This window comes from Uloborus diversus, chromosome 1 (assembly GCF_026930045.1).
Source record: "Uloborus diversus isolate 005 chromosome 1, Udiv.v.3.1, whole genome shotgun sequence".
In the NCBI taxonomy this organism is placed as follows: Eukaryota; Metazoa; Arthropoda; class Arachnida; order Araneae; family Uloboridae; genus Uloborus; species Uloborus diversus.
The window spans coordinates 259,700,725-259,723,533 of record NC_072731.1 but is presented as its reverse complement, the minus strand read 5'-3'; the positions used below and the strand labels follow the sequence as shown (position 1 = coordinate 259,723,533).

The following is a 22,809-nucleotide window of genomic DNA, read 5'->3' as shown; positions in this document are numbered from 1 at the left end:
GGAAAACCTGGAAAAGTCAGGGAATTTTTTTTAACCAAAAGTGTATGAACCCTGTAACTTATAAATTTTAATTGTAAATGATTGCAGAATATAATGCTTGCTCTTTTTTTAAATTTTAGTATCTGTCTTGGATAATATTCAATTTTTTGCAACTACTCGGTATTGGCCGAGTATCTGATCAGAATTTGGCCGAGTACCGAGTACTCGGCGAATTGGCCGAGTAGGCCGAGTACCGAGTAGTTACCGAGTACTCGGTACGTCTCTAATCAATACCACGTTTTGTATAATATTTTTTTTTTAATTGAAGGTGCTCCGGATCAAGTAGTTGTATTTTCAATGGAACCTTACAGGAGTCGAACATACAGTGTCGTGTTCGAGGAGGACAGTTCGTCGTCAGATATGATTGCGTACCAGGTGAGAAACTAAATATATTTTTTTTCTTATATCTTACGTGATTCCTATAAATGTGTTGTAACAAACACCTATCTTTTGATGTTAGTGTTTCTTAGTTTTATCACTGAGCAATAACAAAAAAGCAAAATTATTTTTAAAAAAAGTACAAATATTTGGGGCTCATAATTTTTCCTCGGAGCAGGCCTGACGATAGGACATGTTAGCCTTTTCGGAAACTAGGGGCCCGGCGACAGTGACGCAAAAGAAAGAAAGAACGAGCTAATGTGTGCGTCACATGACTTCCTTTTACACCAATTTAATGTTACGTCCCCATTGTTGCAATTTTAGTGTGATTCAATAGTTTACTCTCTAACTATCACCAACAGTGGCCAAATTAAAACCAGATAAAAAAAAATTAAATAAATAAAAAGCGCCAAGTTGGCGACAAAACTTGGCGACCAAAAGACTGGCGATATATCGTCAAGTGTTCGCCAAATTATAACACCACTTGGAGTTTACATCGAAATTAACAATGATTTCCCCCCAAAATGGGACAAAAGACCCCTTTAGAAACACCCGAAGGAAGGCAACAAGCAGGGGAGGTGCACAACTAGACCCCACTAGGAGTCTACGTACCAAATTTCAACTTTATAGGACTTACCGTTCTTGAGTTATGCGACATACATACGCATATGCAGACGTCACGAGAAAACTCGTTGTAATTAACTCGGGAAACGTCGAAATGGATATTTCGGGCAGCTAAACATTCTTAGGCACTTATCCACGTGTGGTCGAATCGAAAGAAAAAAACTCAACATTAATTCGGAGTGAGCAAAATGGAAATTAAGGTCGGTTTTTGACTGAAAATTTTTTCGTGAATACAATACTTCCTTTTTTTTGTAAAAGGAAGTAAAAAGGGAGGGGGGGGGGGACTCCGTATAAACGAAAACGTTAAGATAAAATAAAATTTACTCTTTTGGTTTTTACTGTTGTGGCACTTTTAATAGAGCCAATTATTTTTTAGCCAGCAGTTGCGGGTTTTTTGTCTTTTTTTTTTATTTCTGTTTTCCTCTTTTTGTTTGTGGGGGGGGGGGGGGGTCCGGTAACACAACTGACAGGGGAATTATTAAAATCATCAGGTAATCTCTTTCCCACTGTAGAAAAACGCTTATCTCCCCAAAAGCGTTTTATAACAGAAAGCGTCTAAAAGTTAGTTGCATTTGCTAGACTGATTTGTGGTACTACTTCATAAGAAACAATGGATGATCTAGGGTGGGTCTTTAAATGCAGCCCCAGATTTAAAACCCTAAAGCGGCAATCATGTTCTGTTAAATGAATTAAATAGGAGGTTAGTGAGCATGAAAGAAAAAGCCTACCACTCAAAATGAGGACGTTGACGTCTTTTCTAAAGATTCATAAATTTTATCAGTTTTCATTAACAATCAGGGTTCGTACGCTCCTTCAAAACTCCTCCAATACTCCTTCATTTATGAAATTTTTTTGAAGGGCCCTTCAAACTCCTTCATTTTGGTTTTAACTACTTCAAAACTCCTTCTTTTTTAGTTCAAGACTACATAATCTGCCTCTATAACAGAAACTTAAAATACTTCGATTGACAACTAACTTCGTCACAAAGGCGATTTTAATGTAGTCATTTCGTGCATTTTATTTTTTTCGATACAAATTGATCATAGTTAAGTCATAAAAGTTGAAGGTGAGAATTTTATTAGAAGACTAAGACATTTCATAAGTGAAGTAAAACATACTTAAATGGTGCTTGGCTATTTTTTCAAGTTTTATGATAGTTGTTTTTTCCTCCACCACACTCTCAGCAGCAAAAGCCAAGTTGTCTAATTATAATTTAAATCTCTAAAACTACATAAGTAAATGTACTACATTAAGTGATTGCATTAAAAAACCCAATTGTTTAGTTAATTGTAGTTATGATAGGGTCATCCACAAGTGATGTCATGCTTTGAGGAGGAGACGGACTCATGATATTGTGACAAGGGGAAGATAGAAGGTGACAAAAAGTGACATCACACAGTTGTTGTAGCAATATGTTTGTAAAAAATATGACGTGACGAGAGGAGGAGTTTGGGGTGAAGTGTGACACTTTGTAATAAAGGGTGCAGATGGTCAAATATATTGAAAAAAAAATGTGTGACATCATTTAATGACACTCCATTAGTACTCCTTCAAAATCTCATTTTATTCCTTCAAAACTCCTTCATTTTATTTCTGAAATTGAGTATGAACCCTGACAATTCTCGGGGCGTCCATCGACGAGTGAATCATGAATGATTTTAATTTTTATCGGGGTTTAATTCTTTTTATTTTCTTTTAAAGTTCCAGCAGTTATCCGTTGAACGATTTCCCATTTTATTCCTATTCTTTATTTTCAATTATTTTAACTAATTAATTATTTAAATATTTTGTAAAAATTAGTATCTATATAAATGGCTACTTCTGTATGTGTGTATTTCCGGGGTGAGTTTTAAAACTACTGGACCGATATTAACAATTTTTTCACCATAGATAGCTACACTATCAGGAAGCAACATAGGCTATAATTTATTTCTAAAAAACTCAGTTTGAAAAAGTTATGATGGAAAACAGTAAATTTCATGTTTTTTCCCCATTAAATGATCAAATATTAAACCCATTGCTACAAAAAATTTGTTGCCTAACAACAGCAATATTAAAAGTAATCATAATGAAAATTTTTAATCAAGGCTTCTCCGGAGCAAACATGAATTTAAAGTCGTTTAAACATTTGGAAACGCTACTTTTTGCACACTTAGGGAAACATAGTAGAGAACTTCTTCTTTTTTGTGTATGGGTGTGTTTTAATTTTTTAATAAATAAAGCGCACGATTTTTTTTGTGATCTTTGTTTTTTGTTAGTTCATATTTTGGAAATTCTTCAAATTTTTATATGCTTAAATATTGTGCTTTCGTTTTTAAACTGAATATTATTCGCAACTCCAGAGCTCGAATACGCTCCCTTGCTGGGATTAACAATACTACCGAAAAAAGTAAAACATTCCACTCCACGTGTTTTCTTTGGGGTAAATTACAGGCTTCAGACAGTTTGTGGTGTAATGTAATTTCAGAAGAATAGAAAAGAAAGCTTACCACAATTACTATGAAAAATTACTGTCATTCATTAAGCTTCAAAGCAAGTTATAAGTTACGGCATTTGTTTGTTTTACCTTTTTCATCCGCCATTAAACAGTCGCTGCAGCGCCCCCTATAGTTTATTGGAGTCGCGAATTTCGTTCTTTGTACTTATTGCTATTTTACTTTTATGGGTAAGGAAGGAGTTCAATTTTTAACCACGTCAAAGCGGTGTGTTTCGAGTTCTTTCAGTTAAAATGGAAAATGAATGAAAGTAGATATTGTTTCTCACAATTATTACTGACCCAGGCAACGCCCGGTATTTTTGCTAGTTTTAGATAAAAGTTCGTAGTTGGAAAATGAAACTCTTTTTTTTTTTTTTTTGTATTTTTCTTTTGAAAGTTCTTAAATTTTCCTAATGCATCATACTCTCGGAAATGCCGTTCTGTTATTATGCATAGAAGTGAAGGTTTTATTTACTGAAACTCTTTTTAAATTACAAAGAGTTAAATGTATATAATGGTGTCACTGTAAACCGATTCCTCCAAACATAAAAGCGATTGTGTAACCGGGATATTTTTGGTTACCAAGTCTATTCTGTATAATGGTTCCTTTGTCAATAGAAGACTATGCTAATCAATAGGGTATTTTTTGTTACAAAAGGTATGACTTTTAAATGGCCCCATTGTCAACGAAGTCTATATGATCCCTCAAGTTTTGCATTTGTAGAATGGGTTATTAAAACTCTCTTCAAAGAAACCATTGAAAAGTTAGAGATGCCTTGATGCCTACGCTAATGCAAATGTTTGTTGTTTTATTTTGTAACTTAAATCATTAACTGTTTTTTCTTTTTTTTTTTCATCAAAATCTAATGACGAAATTGAAAAGAAGCATCTTCACAACAGCACACGCACTTTACACTTCAACAGCTCATGAAAAACGGGTGATGAGAAAAAAGTTTCAGGGGAGAGACTTGACTAACTTTACATGCCGCTGGAATGAAACTTTTCCGAAGAGTTTTAGCGGACAAATCTTGGAATTTCGGAATTTTCTAAAGTTTTTTTTTTTTTTTGAATAATTATTTTGAATGGTTGCATTTATACACCCAAACCTTTTTTTGTGCGGTCTTTTTGTGCGCGATTTTTTTTACATGGTGTATGAAAATTATTTTTAAAACGAGTGGAAATCTTCATCTTTACTAATAATAAAGCTGAAAGTCTGTCTGGATATCTGGATCTCTGTGACGTGCATAGCGCCTAGACCGTTCGGCCGATTTTCATGAAATTGGGCAAAGTTAGTTTATGGGGGTGTACACCTGGAAGCGATTTTTAGAAAATTCGATTTTGTTCTTTTTCTATTTAAATTTTAAGAAAATTTTACCGAGCAAATTTTCACAACGTGTAAGACTAAATTACCAAATTATCATAACGTGAAACCGTAACATGGGTGAGCAAATGAACACAGCAAATTGGTGAGAAATTCGTCATCCATTATTTGTAAATATACAGGCGAACCAAACGACCGTTTAATTTTCTACAACGGGCAAAGCCGTGCGGGTACCACTAGTTATTTATAAAACGAGTGCGAGGTAGTATCTTCAAGTGACGACAGGGACATCCCGATGGGAAGTCACTGTGACCTGCCAAAAATTTCCTTCAGCAGGAAATTTTTCGAGAGTTGACAAAATTATCATCCCTTGGTTTATTTTGATTTCGTTTAAATACGACATTTTGGGTTATTTTCTACGTGAGTCTTTATTTTATGCGGTCCCTAACCACCTCATAAAAAAGAAAAATGAACTGCGTTGCGAAAACAACTTTTTATAGCTACTCGTGAAGTTTCAAACAATTTTTTTTAAAGAGTTTTTTTTTTCTTTTTTTAATGCGGTCCCTATTCTCCGTATAAAAACAGGTTTGAGTGTATATGTAAAATCACGCAATTTAACTTCTCATAAGAAATAATCAAAGCTGCTGTAGTAGGCCCCGAAAACTCGGCATTATAACCCAGTGGAATCCAGAAAACTCGGGCACATTCTGGCAGGGTGAAAAACCCGATCCGAAAACCCTGCTGCGTATATTACAGATAACGCCGCGTTTTCACAGTTTTCAACTTTTCGGTCCATATTAGACCGAGTTTTGGGGGCTCTACTGTGTTCTAAACACAGCAAACAGGTTGACCCAGTTGACTCTACAAAGAGAAGCTCAAACTTGAAGTGGCCGAAAAAAAAAAAAAATGAAAATGAAAATTAACTTGAATTCTGAAATTTTGAATTCAAATTATGTTTTTCGCAATCACGAGTTATAACAGGACCCTGCTCATTGGGGGCTATTGTTTCTAGAAACGGCTCCTGTCCCCCCAAGCCTGCCCCTCCTCCTGGGCGGTTACGTGTGTGTAGTTGTGTGTGTGTGTGTGTGTGTAGGCGCGCGTGCGTGCACGCGTAGGCTTGTGTGTATGTGTGTAGACGTGTGTGTATGCACGTAGGCGTGTGTGTGTATGTGTAAAGGCTTGTGTATGAGTTTGTGTGTGTGTGAGCGTGCGTGTCTATAGGACATGGAGACCAGAAACCAGGAGAAACTGATTCCAGGAGGCAGTGCTCGGAGCCGCGCCTGCTGAGGACGGCGGGTGGTTGTGCTGCAGAGGCCCCTGGTCCAAGTTGAAAAAGGTTAGGACATCAAAAACGATCAAATGAAAACAATAAGCAATCGTGATTGCTCAAAAAAAATTTAATAATAATGATAAAATTCTTTTCTACCGTCTCGAATCAAAAGAACTATGAAGGGTACTTTACTATGAAATAAATGCTGGGACCGTAATTGCGAAATGACCGTAAATGTTAGATCTGAACCTTCCTATATTAGGAATGAATTATGGTTTTAACAAATAGTTTTAAAGAAAGTATGCCATAATTTAAATAAAATGTGCCTAAAACGACCACACTTTGAGCTAGAATAAATTGAGGGCATGGGGAACAACCTTTTAGACTGATTTGATTATGCTGACTGATTTGATTTGCTGTGCATGATGACCACACTTACAGGTATAACAAATTGGGGAGGAGGAGGGGAGTCTATATTTTATATACGTGCATGTTGCTCTTTTCATGATTTTTTCCCCCCAGATCAATTCAACCCCTATTAGGGTGGAGGACGATGATTTTCTTCGAACGAAATATAAACCCTTCATTGGCAGGGTTGGCAAAAACCCGGGGTTTTTTTAAAAGTCCATGGACCCAGGGTTTTTTGGGTTTTTTTAAATGAAATAAAAAAAAAACAACTAAAACTGAGTGTTTTAAAAGAAATGTGGGGTTTTTTTTTTTTTAAATCTTTCTTTAGGGAAAGTGAGGGGTACTTGTAGCATATTGTAGCGTAAATGTATGGACAAAGCGCAAAAGTGTCTTGGGGTTAAAAAAGCTGGAAAGCTAGTTAAAATTCAGCGTTTTCTGAAGAAAAGTATAAAAGACGACGAAACCCAAGAATGGTGAAGTTTCAGATTTTTCAGTTTCCATGATTACCAACAATTTAGTACTGGCCCCACAATGTAGTCCCGTAAAAATTTTTAGGTCCAGAGAATTTCTCTTTAAAATCTTGATTTGTAGGTGTTCTAAAGTGAGAATATCTTGGGTAGACATGTTGAATCCTGCGCGAAATAATTTTATAGGCCATTAAAGAATGCGGCCATTTTGGTTCACTTGCTCATTGCGTTTTTCGCAACCAGCGTACCTGCAAAATTACTTTTAGTTTTGAACTGCTATTTTTGGAGTTTAGGAAGTCAATTAGTGTATTAATTATGTCATAAAAGCTGCTCTGGCTGTTTCCACTATTTTACGTGGAGATGTCTCCGACATTTCTTGTTGAATATTCTAGTTAATAAAAAGTGTACAAAAATTAATAAATGATCCGGAATGCTCATTTTAAACTCGTGTTTATCACATACATATTTCTTTAACAACACAATAAACGAAAAATACAAGATTAGTTACTTTAAAAAAAAGTTTCGATCTGTTTTTGCATTGCATGTTATTGTACTACGACGTCTGTATCATTTGATGCCGCAAGCACTCTTTTTGAACCATTTTTATCAGCCCAGTCTATGTGAGGAACAATTCGTAGATCCGCTTCTTCTAATGAGTTGTTCTAAAGTTCTTCAATGATCTGTTTCAAATCTCCTATAAAAAGTATCGCAGATTGCTTCTTCATTAATTGTTAACCGCTAGTAATCGCTGAAAATGTAGCATTTTTGGACATTTCTTCTATTTCCTTGCGTACTAGTTACTGAAAATTTTCCTTATTTGATACTGGAGACCAGTTTTTTTTCTACCTGCATAGGTACTAGTGTTTTTTGTCAGTTACAGCAAGGTTTATTGTGCCCTTAGTTGATTCTCTTCTCATCCTTTCAGATTATTTTACAGAATGCTGCAAATAACTATCGAAAACCACATGAAGTTCTTGAAAAGAGCATACAGAAATGAATCTGTGCAGAACATTGCTGATAACTTCTCCAAAAGTTTTCTTTATTTAGCGACATGAAATAGATAACGAAGGTAGTTTTCATCGGGGACACTTTGCTAAATAGAAAATGTTCTGGCAACAGATATTTCTGAAATTGTGCAACGATAATATCTAGCGTGATAGATGAATCACCATCATGTAATGTGTTCGTTGGAAACAAGTTAAGAGCTAAAATATTTTTTACGCATTGTCCCCTTTCTTTCGCTATTTCCATGTCTCTGCACCCTTGTTAAAGTTGATTCCTTCCCATTAGCTTAGAAGTGAAGAACTGTGTGCATCAAAGCATGGTAGGTTGACTCCCAAAAGTAAATCAGACAATTTTTGAAACAAATGTATCCTGTTTAAACTGGCGGTATTGTTCTGATCAAGTATTAATGATACTGAGAAGACGAATCTTGACACTACCATTCACAAGTTGTTTAGTGAGAAAGCTGTGAAGTTGAACTGTTTCAGAAATCTCATAGGGATTTATACGTTGATACATAAACTCACTAAGTCTTTTGACATTTTCATTAAAATACTAACTATGATTGTCTATAAAGATAATGATGCGGGACACTCTCACAGTGATCCATTAAATGAGAATTAGTAAGATCACGAAACACATTGCATATCATTAAAATTTCATGATACTCTGAATGCCACTCCGCAACATACTTTTCTCTTCTGCTCTGCAATTCCTTCAGCACTTTTCTGTGACCGTTGAATCGTTTGTTCCAACGTCATATCTGGCTTCACAGCATTGAATTTCATATTCTTTTTTTTTAACAACAAATTTATCTTAAATGAATTTTTCCTATAGGTAGGGACACTCATTTTCTAATCACCCTCACCCTCTCTATATACCATGTTGCATATAGTAGATAATTGATGCAGGCAAATTCACGAAAGACTGGAAACAGTAACTTAACAGTTTGAACGTATAATATGTAATTTTCTTCGCTAGTAGCAATAATCAAGTGTTTTACAAGTGATACCAGAGAACGAAAAACTTCCCAATTCCTGCACCGTTCTGATTTGTCACTACATCTCTTAACAAAAACTTCAATTCTGTTTTCAAACTTTCAATATTTGTGCGTAGCGATTGAATAATTATTTGACTTTTTTCCTCATCCTTCGAGTCAAGAGCATCCTGAACCATCTTTACTCACATCGCAGAACTTCTCTCGTTGTCAAAAATCAACATCATATAAGGATTTTCTCAAGATGCATTCTGCAGTCTTCACAGCTTCTTGTGAGCGAATAGCTGCAGCAAGTAAAATGACTAGAAAAAAGCAACAAAGGTTCATCATCGCTTTCAGAAGCACAGAAAAGAATACTTTCATTATATGTTGTTACGAAAAATAGTTTTATTTCATTAATATAAACCAATGCATTTTCATTTACATTGAGTATTGAGCATCAATTATTTTATTTCTGAAAGAATAAATCCATGCCCAGCAATCAAAAGAGGCTTTAATATTCCATTTACCTGTTTAAACAGTTCAAATTTTGAGGATAGATGTTGCGCAGACTGTGTATTGGGTTCTCACTCATACTTTCGAATATAAGAATTTATACAGTTTAGATGTGCATATAAATTCGCAGTAGAAACATTCATATCGTGTTTAAGATCTGTTACTCTGTCAAAAACTTCGTCTTGATTTGGACCTCCTTTAGTACTTTCTGATTTTTATAAAACTTTGTTTTCACTTTTCAAATAGCTTGTCTGTGTGTTTTTTTCCACCATTTTTTTAGCGGTTTTCCTCGCGTTTATTTCTTGTAGCACTGGTTGCTGCAATGACACAATATATTTTCTTGCAGTGTTTTTCAATATTGCGTCTATGTATTTCAGCAGCTTCACGAACTCGATTTTGTCCAGAGAACATAATTTTTCTTTTGATTCTTTTTGACATATAATACATTTTCGTTTGTCAAAACTGTCTTCAGATGTCTTCAATTGCACACCAAAACTTTCTGAACTCAGTTTAGAACTATTAGGCATTGCTTAAATAGTTATTGTCACAGAAAAACATAAAACAAAAAGTTTTTGTAACTGTGGAATATTGTTACTCGAAAACAATTACTTTGATAGCAGACGATAAAAAACCTGGAACAGTGGTGCAGTGAAGGGGGGAGAGGAGGAAGAAAACACACCTATAGAGCCATTGGTTTTAAAGGAATGCAAATTCTAATACAGTAGCTTATGCATATGAAAGGGCTGTTTTGATTTTAAAAAAAAATCCCTTCATAAGGTATTTTTGATCAAAAATCTCCCTCCAAAAGGTATTTTTGGCTGCGATAGTGACCTTATATATAAAAATATTGATTTACACAAGATTTTACATTTTAATATCGTTTGGTTTCATTAAGAGTAACTATTTTTTTTGGACTCTTTTTAGTAACCAGAATGTTAAACAAAAAACGTCAGAGATATATAACGTAAAAATTGCAGAAACAGTCAGAGCGGCTTTTATGTGACGTAGCTATTACATTAATTTACCTTCTAATCCCCAAAAATATCAGTTCAAAACTAAAATTTATAGGCACGCACGTTGCGAAAAACGTAATGAGCGAGTGAACCAAAATGGCCGCTATCTTTGATGCCCTGTGAAATTATTTTGCGCAGGATTCAACATGTCTACCCAAGATATTCTCACATTAGAACACCTACAGATCATGATTCTAAAGAGAAATTCTCTGGACCTAAAAATTTTTACGGGCATACATTGTGGGGCCTGGAATAATTAAGGCAAAGTTACTTCTCAAGTCTATTGTTCGTTTTTAATTACTTTTTTTTGTGTATTTTACTTTGTTATATCTCATTTTGCTATGCAAAACTACTGTAGAACCTCAAGTAGTTAAAATCTCTTTTTACTGAATTACAGTTTAATCAAGACATTGAATTTTATGTTGCCTGTTTTTCTATTTCTGTGTACAGAGTAAGAAATATTAAACTTTTTCGTAAGATAATGAAAATATTGTAAATCCTATTCTGTTTTCTATCAGACCGTTTGAAAAACCTGTTAATTTCTAAAAAATATGCCTTGTGTTGATTCGAAATTCGTGACGTGTTGATTTGCAGAAAATAATAAACATGAAAGCCTTTTAGCTAGAGTAGTTTCCTCTGCACAATCTACAAATATTGAGAAAATCAGACGTGCCAGGACTTACTCAAGATAATTTGAGTTATTTATTGATCAATTAAAGAAAAAAATTAAATATATTTATTAAAATCTTTGAAAAATTTTTTAAATGCCGTTAAGAGTTAAGAAATGCTATTAAAGTTCAAAATTCATTTTTTATGTCCATTGTCTGTGGTGAAGAACAAATAAAAAAGAAGCTTAAATTGTTAAAGTATTTAAATTAATTAATTTTGTTAATAACTTCTCAGAAAATTTAAAAAACCCAAAAGTGGGCTAAATAATAGGTTGTTTTAAATGGGTTTTTTTTTCAAAAAAACCCATTGGGTCCAACCCAATTGGGTCCAATCCGGCCAACCCTGTTCATTCGTCAACACACTACCGATCTCGAAATATTACCAAAATTCCATTTCTCAAACCGTCAGGCGAGAGGCGATATACAGGTAGTTCTCCTGTAAAGAAAAAAAGCATCGAAGATGAAAAAAAAAAAAAAAAGAACTTTCTTGTGTTCTTTTCTAATTAATGGAATCCCATTTGTTGCTCTTTGTTTGACCACGCTTCCGCCGATCGATCGGTATCACCGTTTCGCGTGACTCTTGGATACTATTTCGAGACCGTCGGCGTACGTCATCATTTTAAGGAAGGGCTTGTCGGAAACAGGAGCCCGAATCTTTGAAAATGGAAGTGTGATCCACGATCGTTCGCTCATTAATTATAATCTAATCGTGATTCACGCTGCTGCTGTAATTTAACCATCCGTGCTGATTTGCGAGTGGACGAAAATAATGTAAATCAACTACGTGCAGCGAATGGGTTTTTGATAATTTGTGTTATTTTTCAGTGTTTTCGGGGCAACCATAGATACGTAAATTAAGTTTTGTCATTAAAATTCACACAATAATTTTTCAGCCACACCAGCAGATTTTAAATTGTGCTATTTTTAACCCCCGACACACAAAGGAAGGGGGTTATAAGTTTAACGTGTCTGTGTATCTGTCTGTCTGTGGCACTCTCGCGCCTAAATGGATGAACCGATTTAAAAAAAAAAAAAAGAAAAAAAAATATTTGAATTTTGACATCTTGAATTCAAACTATGTTTTCGCAATCACGAGTGTATGTATGTAGGCGTGCGTGTTTGTGTGTGGGGGGTCTGTGTGTGTAGGCATGTGTGTTTGTGTCCGTGTGCAGGCATAAATGTGTGGGTAGTTGTGTATATGAATGTGTGTGGGGGGGGGGTATGTGTATGTGGGCATATCTGTTTGTGTCTGTGTGCAGGCATGAATGTGTGGGTAGTTGTGTGTATGTGTTTGTGTGTGTATGTGTAGGTGTCTGTATGTATGCGTGTGTGTATGTGTTTTTGTGTATGTGTGTGTATGTGTGTAGTTGTGTATCTATGCGCGTGTGTGTAGGACATGGATGCAACCTGGAGCCGGCTTTCGCTATAGGAGCAGCATCGTGAGGAGCCGGTCGACGGTGATGGTGCGGAGGGTGGTGGTGGGAAAATAAAATGATAGCACGCCAAAAGCAGTCAAATGAAAGCAATAAGCATAAAATTGTTCAAAGGGGGGTTGATCGAGAGTGTTCTTAGCTGGGTTGCATCTTTGGATGACATTAATTAACGAAGATATTAATTAAAAACCTCTTAAAGGTTTTTGAGAATTTTGCAGTGAATACATAGTTAAAATTTTTAAAATTTAATACCAAAATAAAGAGAATTTTTTTCCGCGTGTGATAAAATGTGTTTGAAACTTCCATGTTTCATATAATTCGAATTATAACGTTTTTTAAAGCAGATTTTAGTAACGGCTAAGCCTTTATTCACGCGATTTATAACCGAATTCATTGTTTGAAATAAAACGCAATGATTCAAAATTTTTATCTGTTGCCAGTTTTTATTTAATAAAATACTTGACATTGACAAAATTGAAAATCCTTTTAAAAGCCTTATATTTTTAATAATATAAGGCTTTTAAAAGGATTTTCAATTTTTTCTATTCGGAACTCCAGCGCTCGAATACGCTACCTTGCGGTGATTTACAAAACTGCAAATGAAACTTAAACATTGCCACGTTGCGTTCCACGTTTGTCAGTTGACGTAAACACAGGCAGTTTGTTCTGAGTATTTATTAACGCAATCGATGTGTCTTAGTTTGCTTTCAGCTACAGAAATTAATTCGTCCCTTAGTAGTATTCTCGAGCTTCTCAAAATAATGTTAGTTTTCATTATTTCCTTAATAATTGGTGAAAGCGAAAATTCTGGATTAACAAACTTGGATAACGTTATACAAGGTAAAAAATTTTATTGTTTTGTATGAATTTGTAAGAATATGGGATTTTTTTTAAATCTTAAATTAATTAAACTTACCATATTTTACAGCAGCATTTAGTTGGAATGGACAGTATGCAAAATATTTTCTTGAATATATTATCGTAGAACAAAATGAATAACCGAGAAAGAATTTACTTTATTCCTTTTATTCTCAGCTGAAAGGTTTCGCCAAATTTGTTTAGGGTTATAGTTTTTGTATAGTGCGAGCAAAGTAGCCTTGGCGAGATTTCGCGTTTTTAGTTAAACCATTTTTAATTTTTATCATGAGTGGAATAAAATGGTAGTAAGATTACAGAATTCGATAAGTGAAAGGAAATAATGGTCAATCAACTGAAAAGAAAACTACCACCATATATCCGTGAGAATTTTGTTGATGATTTGCATAACATGACACAATTAAATCGTAACTCAGAAATTAGAAAAATTGAAACAGAAAATTTTTAAATGAACCGATTCGGGAATTCGAGAGAAATAACTCAGCTACAAATGGAAAAAAAAAATAAGCGCTAGCCAAGCAAGGCAAAAAAGTATCATCTTCTTTCGATAACAATTTGTAATGTCATATTGAATTTTCTAGCATTAATTGTTATTCTTGTCAGGCCACAATTATTATTTAGTTTTATCAAGAATTGATAAATATCGAATTCAACATCGTGGAAATGGCTGCTTAGAACTACGAACTACGTAGTTTGCATTAATCTTTGACGTTTAGTAATGCTTCTTGAATTCTCATTTCTTTCTACGTGGGCCAGAATATCCACAAGACTTTGAAAATTAATTTATAAAGAATAAAGCGAAAAAATCATACGTACGAACAAAAATCACAACACTTTTAGCATTTTCTTCGTTACCATGTGCGTTTGTTTTAGTTTTCAATTCCGCCATTAGACAGTGACTTCAGTGCCCCTATAGTTCGTTGGAGTTGCGAATTGATTCTACAATTGCGACACAGTCGGAAATTTTTAATTTTATCGTTGCTTGTGAGTTATTTCGCTTATGTTAATAATACAGGGTGTTTCAAAAAGTATGGTGGGGTTTCATAAGGCTACCGGTTTAAGAATATAGGACCTACAGTTGTCTGCTTTACGTCTCTGCGTCTGCGTGTTATCATATTATGTGTTTCACTTGCTATTTATTATTCAGTTAGTCAAAATAGCAATCAAGGGAGAAATGATTAAGCACTTAATTATTGACCCTCAGGGTCACCAGACCTAACACCACATGCTTTTTTCCTGTGGGAATGTGTGAAGGATATTGTGTTTACACCCGTCTTACCTGCTACTCTTGACGAACTGAAAATTGAATGACTGCAGCAATTGCTTCTGTGACTGCTTACATGCTGCAACGTGTGCAGTCGAGATATCGTTCCGTTGTCAGGAGATAGCTCATTAGAACATCTTTCGAATGATTTTAATATGTAAATAAAAAAAAAAGAAAAATTAATTTGAATTTTGACATCTTGAATTCAAATTGATTTTTCGCAATCACGAGTGTGTGTATGTAGGCGTGTGTGTTTATGTGTGTGGGGTGGGGGTATGTGTATGTGGGCATGTGTGTTTGTGTCTGTGTGCAGGCATAAGTGTGTGGGTAGTTGTGTGTATGAATGTGTGTGTGGGGGGGGGGGTATGTGTATATGTGTGTAGGCATATGTGTTTGTGTCTGTGTGCAGGCATGAATGTGTGGGTAGTTGTGTGTAGGTGTGTGTGTATGTGTTTGTGTGTAATTGTGTATGTATGCACCTGTGTGTAGGACATGGATGCAACCTGGAGACGGCTTTTGCTATAGGAGCAGCATCGTTAGGAGCCGGTCGACGGTGATGGTGCGGAGGGTGCTGGTTTAAAAATAAAATGATAGCACAACAAAACAGTCAAATAAAAGCAATAAGCAATAGTGATTGCTCAAAAAAAAAAAAAAAAAAGTTTGGTTGTACCATTTTTGCTCTTAGAACACGTTTGAAACTCACCATTCTTTTGAATCACCTGTACATTATATGGTCTAAATTATGATTCACAATATGTATTAAAACCGGAGGCGAGGGGGGGGGGGGCGGAGTGATTCCAAATCTCACCAATCGCAGCGCCCCCTGCAACTGATGATAATATTATTCAAGTTTTTAAAATAATCGAGAACGATAATTCATACTTTCTCATTTGGAATCGGCGAAATACGCTTTGTATGTGATTAAGAACCTGCGATTGGGAAACGAATTTCAATGTTTATTTTAATGTATGTCATCAATGATATTCGCGCGATGACTGAAATTATCGCGCGAAGAACTTAATATCTAGATTTCTAAAAGTGTCTCATTTGATCTTGCAGGTTTTTTTTCCTTCGCTCGCATTAACATTAATGATTTCTGGAGATGGCAAGTTAGAAACTGGTACTTTAAAACACATCAAATCGATGCATGCGAGTTACATTAGTTTTATGATCTGTTCTGTACCACTCAGAAAGAAATTTTCTTCTTAAAAAAAAATGTGTTATTATGCAATTAATGGGTACTCGTGGATTAAAAGTTGATTTTTTTTTAATATAAATTTGTGCAAAGAGTGAAGTTTACTTTCCTGACGTTTTACAATGGGGTTGTTTCATTGAGTAAAAAGTAATACTTTTAGTCACTGAAATTGATAGAATGAGCAAAAAAAAAAAAAAAAATTAACTTGAATGTTGACATTTTGAATTCAAATTATGTTTTTCACAATCACGAGTGTGTGTATGTAGGCGTGTGTGTTTGTGTGTGGGGGTATGTGTGTTTGTGTGCAGGGGTTATCAGTATGTGCATGTAGGCATATGTGTTTGTGTCTGTGTGCAGGCATGAATGTGTGTGGGTAGTTGTGTGTATGTGTAGGTGTCTGTATGAATGCGTGTATGTGTAGGTGTCTGTATGTATGCGTGTGCGTATGAGTGTGTGTACGTGTGTGTGTAGTTGTGTATGTATGCGCGTGTGTGTAGGACGTGGATGCAACCTGGAGACGGCTTTCGCTAGAGGAGCAGCATCGTGAGGAGCCGGTCGACGGTGATGGTGCGGAGGGTGGCGGTGGGGAAAATAAAATGATAGCACGCCAAAAACAGTCAAATGAAAGCAATAAGCAATCGTGATTGCTCAAAAAAAAAGAAAAGAAAAAAAAAGATCCAGAAAATACTTTCATTTTCCCTACAGTCATTTTTTCATTAATTTTTTAAAATGTCCGATTTTTCAAACAAGGCGTGGTCTTGATGACGTCACAAATGATGCACTTTGGCGCATCTTTCTATCGCGTTTCCACGTTATGATAATCAAGAAGCGAATTAAACATTGCGCTCTACGCTTGCTATCAACCCTATCGTTGCCAGTACACGTGAGTAAAGATGAGAATTAAATATTTTGGACCGTGAATGGCAACACTGAATGGCATTTCATCATTTGTGATGTCATCGGCAGAAACGTAAACAATGAAAGCGCACCAATTAAAGTATTTTTTTTTTAATATTAAACAAACACACTATTTAAAAAATGGTCAGATCCTATGTTTTTAAGCATGCTCTTTCAAAGGAAAATACTTTTAAAATTTTGGAAACGACACCATTATTTACTTGCTTCGAAATGTGTAGAAATCCCTCCAATCCAAACTTGTCGCTACAAATGGGTCGAAAATTTTGTCTCTAATGGAATAGTTTATTTCAGAAAGGGCGTACGTCCAATGGTTTTCCGTATGACTTATGCGCTTTCTGAAATAATCGATTCCAACATTTGAGTATAAAAGATTGAAACTGATGATTTTATTTAAACCCTAGTGGTACCCGCACGGCTTTGCCCGTAGTAGAAAATTAAAAGGTCATTTGGTTCGTCTGTTTATTTACGAATAATGGATGATGAATTTGCTCGCCTATGTTACGGTTTCACGTTATTATAATTTCGTAATTTACTCGTCCATCTTATGATAGTTTTGTTTAAAGACGAAACAAATTTTATTTTCGTCCAGATAAATTACAACAGGGCAGTTCTGTACACAAAAGATCAGTGCAGTGGAAGATCTTTATCTTTGGTGGAAAGAACAAATTAGGCAATATATGAAGTTTAAAAAGTTTTCGTTCAAAAGATCGGGCCGCTAATCGGTCGGAGTTGGCTTCGCTCACTGATCGGCTGGATTACAGTAACGTGGTGGCTTGGCGACCTTGGCTATAAATAATAGAGTTGCGTGATCATTTGTTTACATTTTAAAGCTACTGTTACAGTAATTTATTGTATTTTTTGTTTAGTTGGCGAAATATTTCAAATTGCAAAGAATTGTTTTCCGTTTTTAGTCATTTTAGTTGAAGAATGTGTTTATTTTACATCGGGAGGGGGGGGGATAGGTGATTTTCGCTTATTCAGAGAACTGTTTTGCATTTACCAATTTTTGAAACGATATCCTGTCGATTGTTTTATTCTTTTTCATATGGGGGATGTTGCAGCGGGATTTCCCGTTTGTTCTAGATGTGTAGTTAGTTTTTTACACTTAAGATCTGAGGACGCTTTTTATCCTTTGAGTATGGCTGAAGGAGCAAACCATTAAGTACGAAAGAAAAAATAGTTAATAAAACACCTGCTCAGTGGGCATTAGATAAATCAAGTTGTAATAAATACACGCATTCTGACACTATAGCAGCTTAAAACATTTTTTGTACTTATTTTTTTCAACAGAATGGTTCACACACTTGATAGTTTATTGAAATTTCTTAACTTTTTAATTTACAAAGTTTGAACAGAACAACGTCTGTCGGGTCCTCTAGTAATATTATAAAACTATCTTTTTAGCTAATGAGTCTTGAATTCATTTTAGAAAGCCAAATGATCTTTCTGATGTACTGGTGGCTGAGCCCTTACAAAATGTGGCGGGGCCTAACAGTGAGCAAACGCTGGAATTTTGAAACTAAATCGTTTCTGATTTAAGGAGGTCCTCTGCGGCGGGGGTTTTTTCGGTCGGGTATTGAGCGAGTGACCCTTTTACCCCGCGCCTAGTGCCTATTCTACTGTCTCACGAGAAAAGCTCCCACCATCAAGTCTGAGCCTGTTACTGCGATAGAAACAGACTTCGTTCATTTCCTGCAAGGGTTGGCAGGAAGGCTTTTTCGCGCTGTTTCGCCTTTGTGCAGTCGTACGGGTTTTTCCAACATTAAGCTTCCCTTGGAAAAATGAGACCTGCCTCGTTGCTATAGCAGTAGACAGGCACAGACATTTCGGCGGTTTGTTTTTCTCGTAATGGTCGGACAGTATCAGGTTACCTTTCTCGTCCCACATCTTTATCTTTATCTTTACTAATAATAAAGCTGAAAGTCTCTGTGTCCGGAGGATGTCTGGATGTGTGTAGGATGTTTGTGAAGCGCATAGCGCCTAGACCGTTCGGCCGATTTTCAGGAAATTTGGCACAAAGTTAGCATGTAGCATGGGGTATGCACCTCGAAGCGATTTTTCGAAAATTCGATGTGGTTCTTTTTCTATTCCAATTTTAAGAACATTTTTCACAGAAATTTAGTAAAATGGGAAAGAATCTTTATCTTTATCTTCTTTACTAATAATAAAGCTGAAAGTCTCTCTGTCCGGAGGATGTCTGGATGTCTGTAGGATGTCTGTGACGCGCATAGCGCCTGGACCGTTCGGCCGATTTTCATGACATTTGGCGCAAAGTTAGTATGTAGCATGAGGGTGTGCACCTCGAAGCGATTTTTCGAAAATTCGATGTGGTTCTTTTTCTATTCCATATTTAAGAACAAAAATTTTAGATGGATGAGTAAATTGCGAAATTATCATAACGTGGAACCGTAACATGGGCACAAGCCAATTGGCGCGATACGAAATTATCATAACGTGGAACCGTAACATGGGTACAAGCCAATTGGCGAGAAGATTCACCATACATTATTTGTAAATATACAGGCGAACCAAAAGATCTTTTAATTTTTCTATTACGGGCAAAGCCGTGCGGGTACCACTAGTGATATAATAAAACTATCTTTTCAGCCAATGAATCTTGAATACATTAGAAAGCCAACTGATCTGTCTGATATACTAGTGGTCGAGCCCTTACAAAGTGCGGCGGGGCTTAACAGTGAGCAAACGCTGGAATTTTGAAACTAAATTGTTTCTGATTTAAGAAGGTCCGCTGTGTGTGTCGGGTTTTTTTTCGGTCGGTACTGAGCGAGTGACCCTTTTACCCCGCGCCTAGTGCCTATTCTACTGTCTCACGAGAAAAGCTCCCACCATCAAGTCTGAGCCTGTCTACTGCCATAGAAACAGACTTCATTCTTTTCCTGCAAAGGGTTGGCAGGAAGGCTTTTTGGCGGTGTTTCGCCACTCGTCTGTTCGCCTTTGTGCAGTCGTACGGGTTTTTCCAACATTAAGCTTCCCTTGGAAAAATGAGACCTGCCTCATTGCTATAGCAGCTGACAGGCACAGACATTTCGGCGGTGGCTTGTCTCGTAATGGTCGGACCATAGACTAATAATAAGAGTAGACCGAGCTTTCCCAGACTTGCTGATGAAAAAATTGATTCATGGATATATCATGTGACTGGTGGGAGGCTTGGCGAAAACATTGGCAGCATGGTTGCTAAATGGCAACATTATCTTTAGTTCGGCAAGACGTAATGTATTTTCATTATAATTTTTTTTCCAGGTACAGAGATTGAACTGTTTTTCTTTTAGTTATGCATTATTTTGACATTAGTAATAGCTTTTGGTCAGTTTTCGGTAACTTTTATTTCATTTGGAGCTGTCAGCGTTGGCGTGAACGAAATGGCGTAAACGTTTTGCGTTAACGCAAAAATGTACTAATCGGTATCTTAAATTGAAATTGTAGGTAAAAATCTTACCGTTTGCCGATTCTTTTTGGGCGCTTACATATTTAATTGCTTAGAGAGTTATTGAAATTGACTAAAGAAAATGCACAGTACTATCTAAACGAAAGACTCACTATATTAACAAAATATTTACAACTTAAAATAACAAATTTACAAATCGGACTCCATAAAAGATCATTCTCCCGTGTTCCGTCAATTCTATTTATTTTATTTCTCGCGGGCGTTGATCGTCTGCTACGATCAACGCCCGCTGTTGCTAGGATATCCTCCAGTCACATGGTTTGGTTTATGAGCAGCAAAAGAGTTGCCATAGCTCAGTCTACTCTTATTATTAGCCTATGGGTCAGACAGTATCGGGTTACCTTTCTCGTTCCACATTCTAAATATATGCACTCCACACACCAATCCAACCAATCTTTTTCATCATTCTTCTCTTCGACAGACAAAAACCTCAACAAATTCTGCAACTCAAAGGTGCAAGCCCGCGAGGGGTACATCTCCTCCCCCGGCTTCCCGAAGTACTACCCCAAGTTGGACAACTGCAGCTGGAACTTGGAGGGCTCCGCGGGCCAGACGATCCTGCTCAAGATCCTGCACCTGCACACGACCCAGGCCACCGAGGTCTACCCGACGGTCGCGGACCCGGACGCCTACGCCCCGGGCATCCTGGGGCTGCTCAGGTCCGGGGAGGAGACGTCTCGCTGCGACGTCGACGCCCTCGTCGTCCTGGAGGGAGACGTCAAGCGAGCCGTCGTCTGCGGGGAGGAGCTGCAGACGCTGAAGACGCTCGTGGCGGAGGCGGACGCTGGACTGACGCTCAAGTTCCAGACGGCGGGGTTTCTGCCCGCGAGCGGATTTCTGGCCTATTTCAAAGGTACGGAGCCATCTATAGATACCAGGCGATCAGAAAATTATATACAGTGATCTCTCACTTATACGCGACCAAACGGGACAACGAAATTTTCGCGCACAAGTAAAATTCGCGTATAAGTGAAAAACCCAAAAATTAGCTTAAATTCAATAAGTTAACATCAGTTATAGTAATACTAATAGTATACTACTAATACTAATGAATAAATTCGCACATAACTTCCATTTATACGTTGTGATTTAATAAAAAAAGCCAAATTTGAAGTTGTACGTTTCGTCATTTTTTATGCACTGTACAGTACGTAAGCGAATTCCCCAAAACCTAAAAAAATTTCGCGTGATCAGTGCTATAGTCTACGAGGATGCAAAAGATTTTCGATAGGCTATGTCAACGCGTACCGCTTGAGCATGATTTTTAGTGACGTCAACCTTTTTGTATGTAACCTGTTCTCCCCTCTCGAAGTCAATCACAAGACTAATTCCACCTCCTATTGCACACTTGTGCAAAAAAAAAAAAAAAAAAAAAAAAAAAAACACGTTCTTTGAAGAATCCGAACAATGGAATAACGTCGAGTGAATGTATTTCAAGAGAAAGAACAAGAAGGGTACAAATTCTCCGATAAGCAAAGCGTGAATTAGGCGATTTAACTAAAATTGAAAAAAATTTATCGCGCATAAGTGAAAAGTGCATTTTAGGTTTCGCGTATAAATGAACAAGAGTTAACATTGTTTTCCTATATCGCTGGCCGGGTCCGTGAGAAAAACGAGCATAAGTGAAAAATGCGTATAACAATAGGTCGCGTATAAGCGAGAGATCACTGTATTTAAAAAAAAAAAAAAAAAAAAAAAAGATGCATGTACTGTCTGTCCTTCAGGAGAAAAGCTCCCGCCGTCAAATCTGAGCCCTTCTACTGCCATAGAAACGGACTTCTTTCATTTTCTGCATGGGTTGGCAGGAAGGCTTTTTGGCGCTGTTTCGCCATTCGTGTGCTCGCCTTTGTACAGTCGTACGGGTTTTTCCAACATTAAGCTTCCCTTGGAAAAATGAGACGCGCCCCGTTGCTATAGCAGTAGACAGGCGCAGACATTTCGGCGGTGGCTTTTCTCGTGATGGTCGGACAGTACCTGGCGATCAGAAAATTATACATTTGAAGAAAAAAAAGATGCATGTAGATAGGTAAATATAGACACACATGCTTGAAACGAGATGCATTTTTATTATGACCACGGGAGAAAGGAAAAATATGTTAGACATTGGCGTTGAGTGTTATCTTAAAGCATCCCTATTGATGTCGGTCGATCGCGGTAGACTTTTGACTTCAGGTATCCCCAAAGCCAATATCTGGGGCCTGGGAGGTCAAGCATGACGAAAGTGGCGGCTCAGCCCGCGATCATCACTAAAAGACATCCGCAAGAGATCTTTCATGCATCTTGCAGTATGGCGTGGAGTTCCATCCTGTATAAAAATCCTGCACACTTTTTTTTTTCGTGGTTACAATAAAACCCTAAATCATTTAAAAAATGCATGTCAATTTTTACCTATCTACACATTCATTATTCCGTGTATATTTTAATTTTTCAAATGCATACTCATTTTCTGATCACCTGGTATAAGGTTTATATAGATAGATCTATTAGATAAGCGTGGTG

At 36.6% G+C, this 22,809-nt stretch overlaps 1 protein-coding gene across 1 annotated transcript in view; it reads left to right on the top strand.

The window, feature by feature from the left end:
• The window catches only part of LOC129227095 (uncharacterized), a 126,224-nt gene that overhangs the window by 66,299 nt on the left and 37,116 nt on the right, over positions 1-22,809 (top strand). The window contains exons 3-4 of the mRNA XM_054861714.1: positions 308-414; positions 20,732-21,163. Of these exons, the coding sequence (XP_054717689.1) occupies positions 308-414; positions 20,732-21,163 (539 nt within the window). The remainder of the gene's footprint in view (positions 1-307; positions 415-20,731; positions 21,164-22,809) is intronic.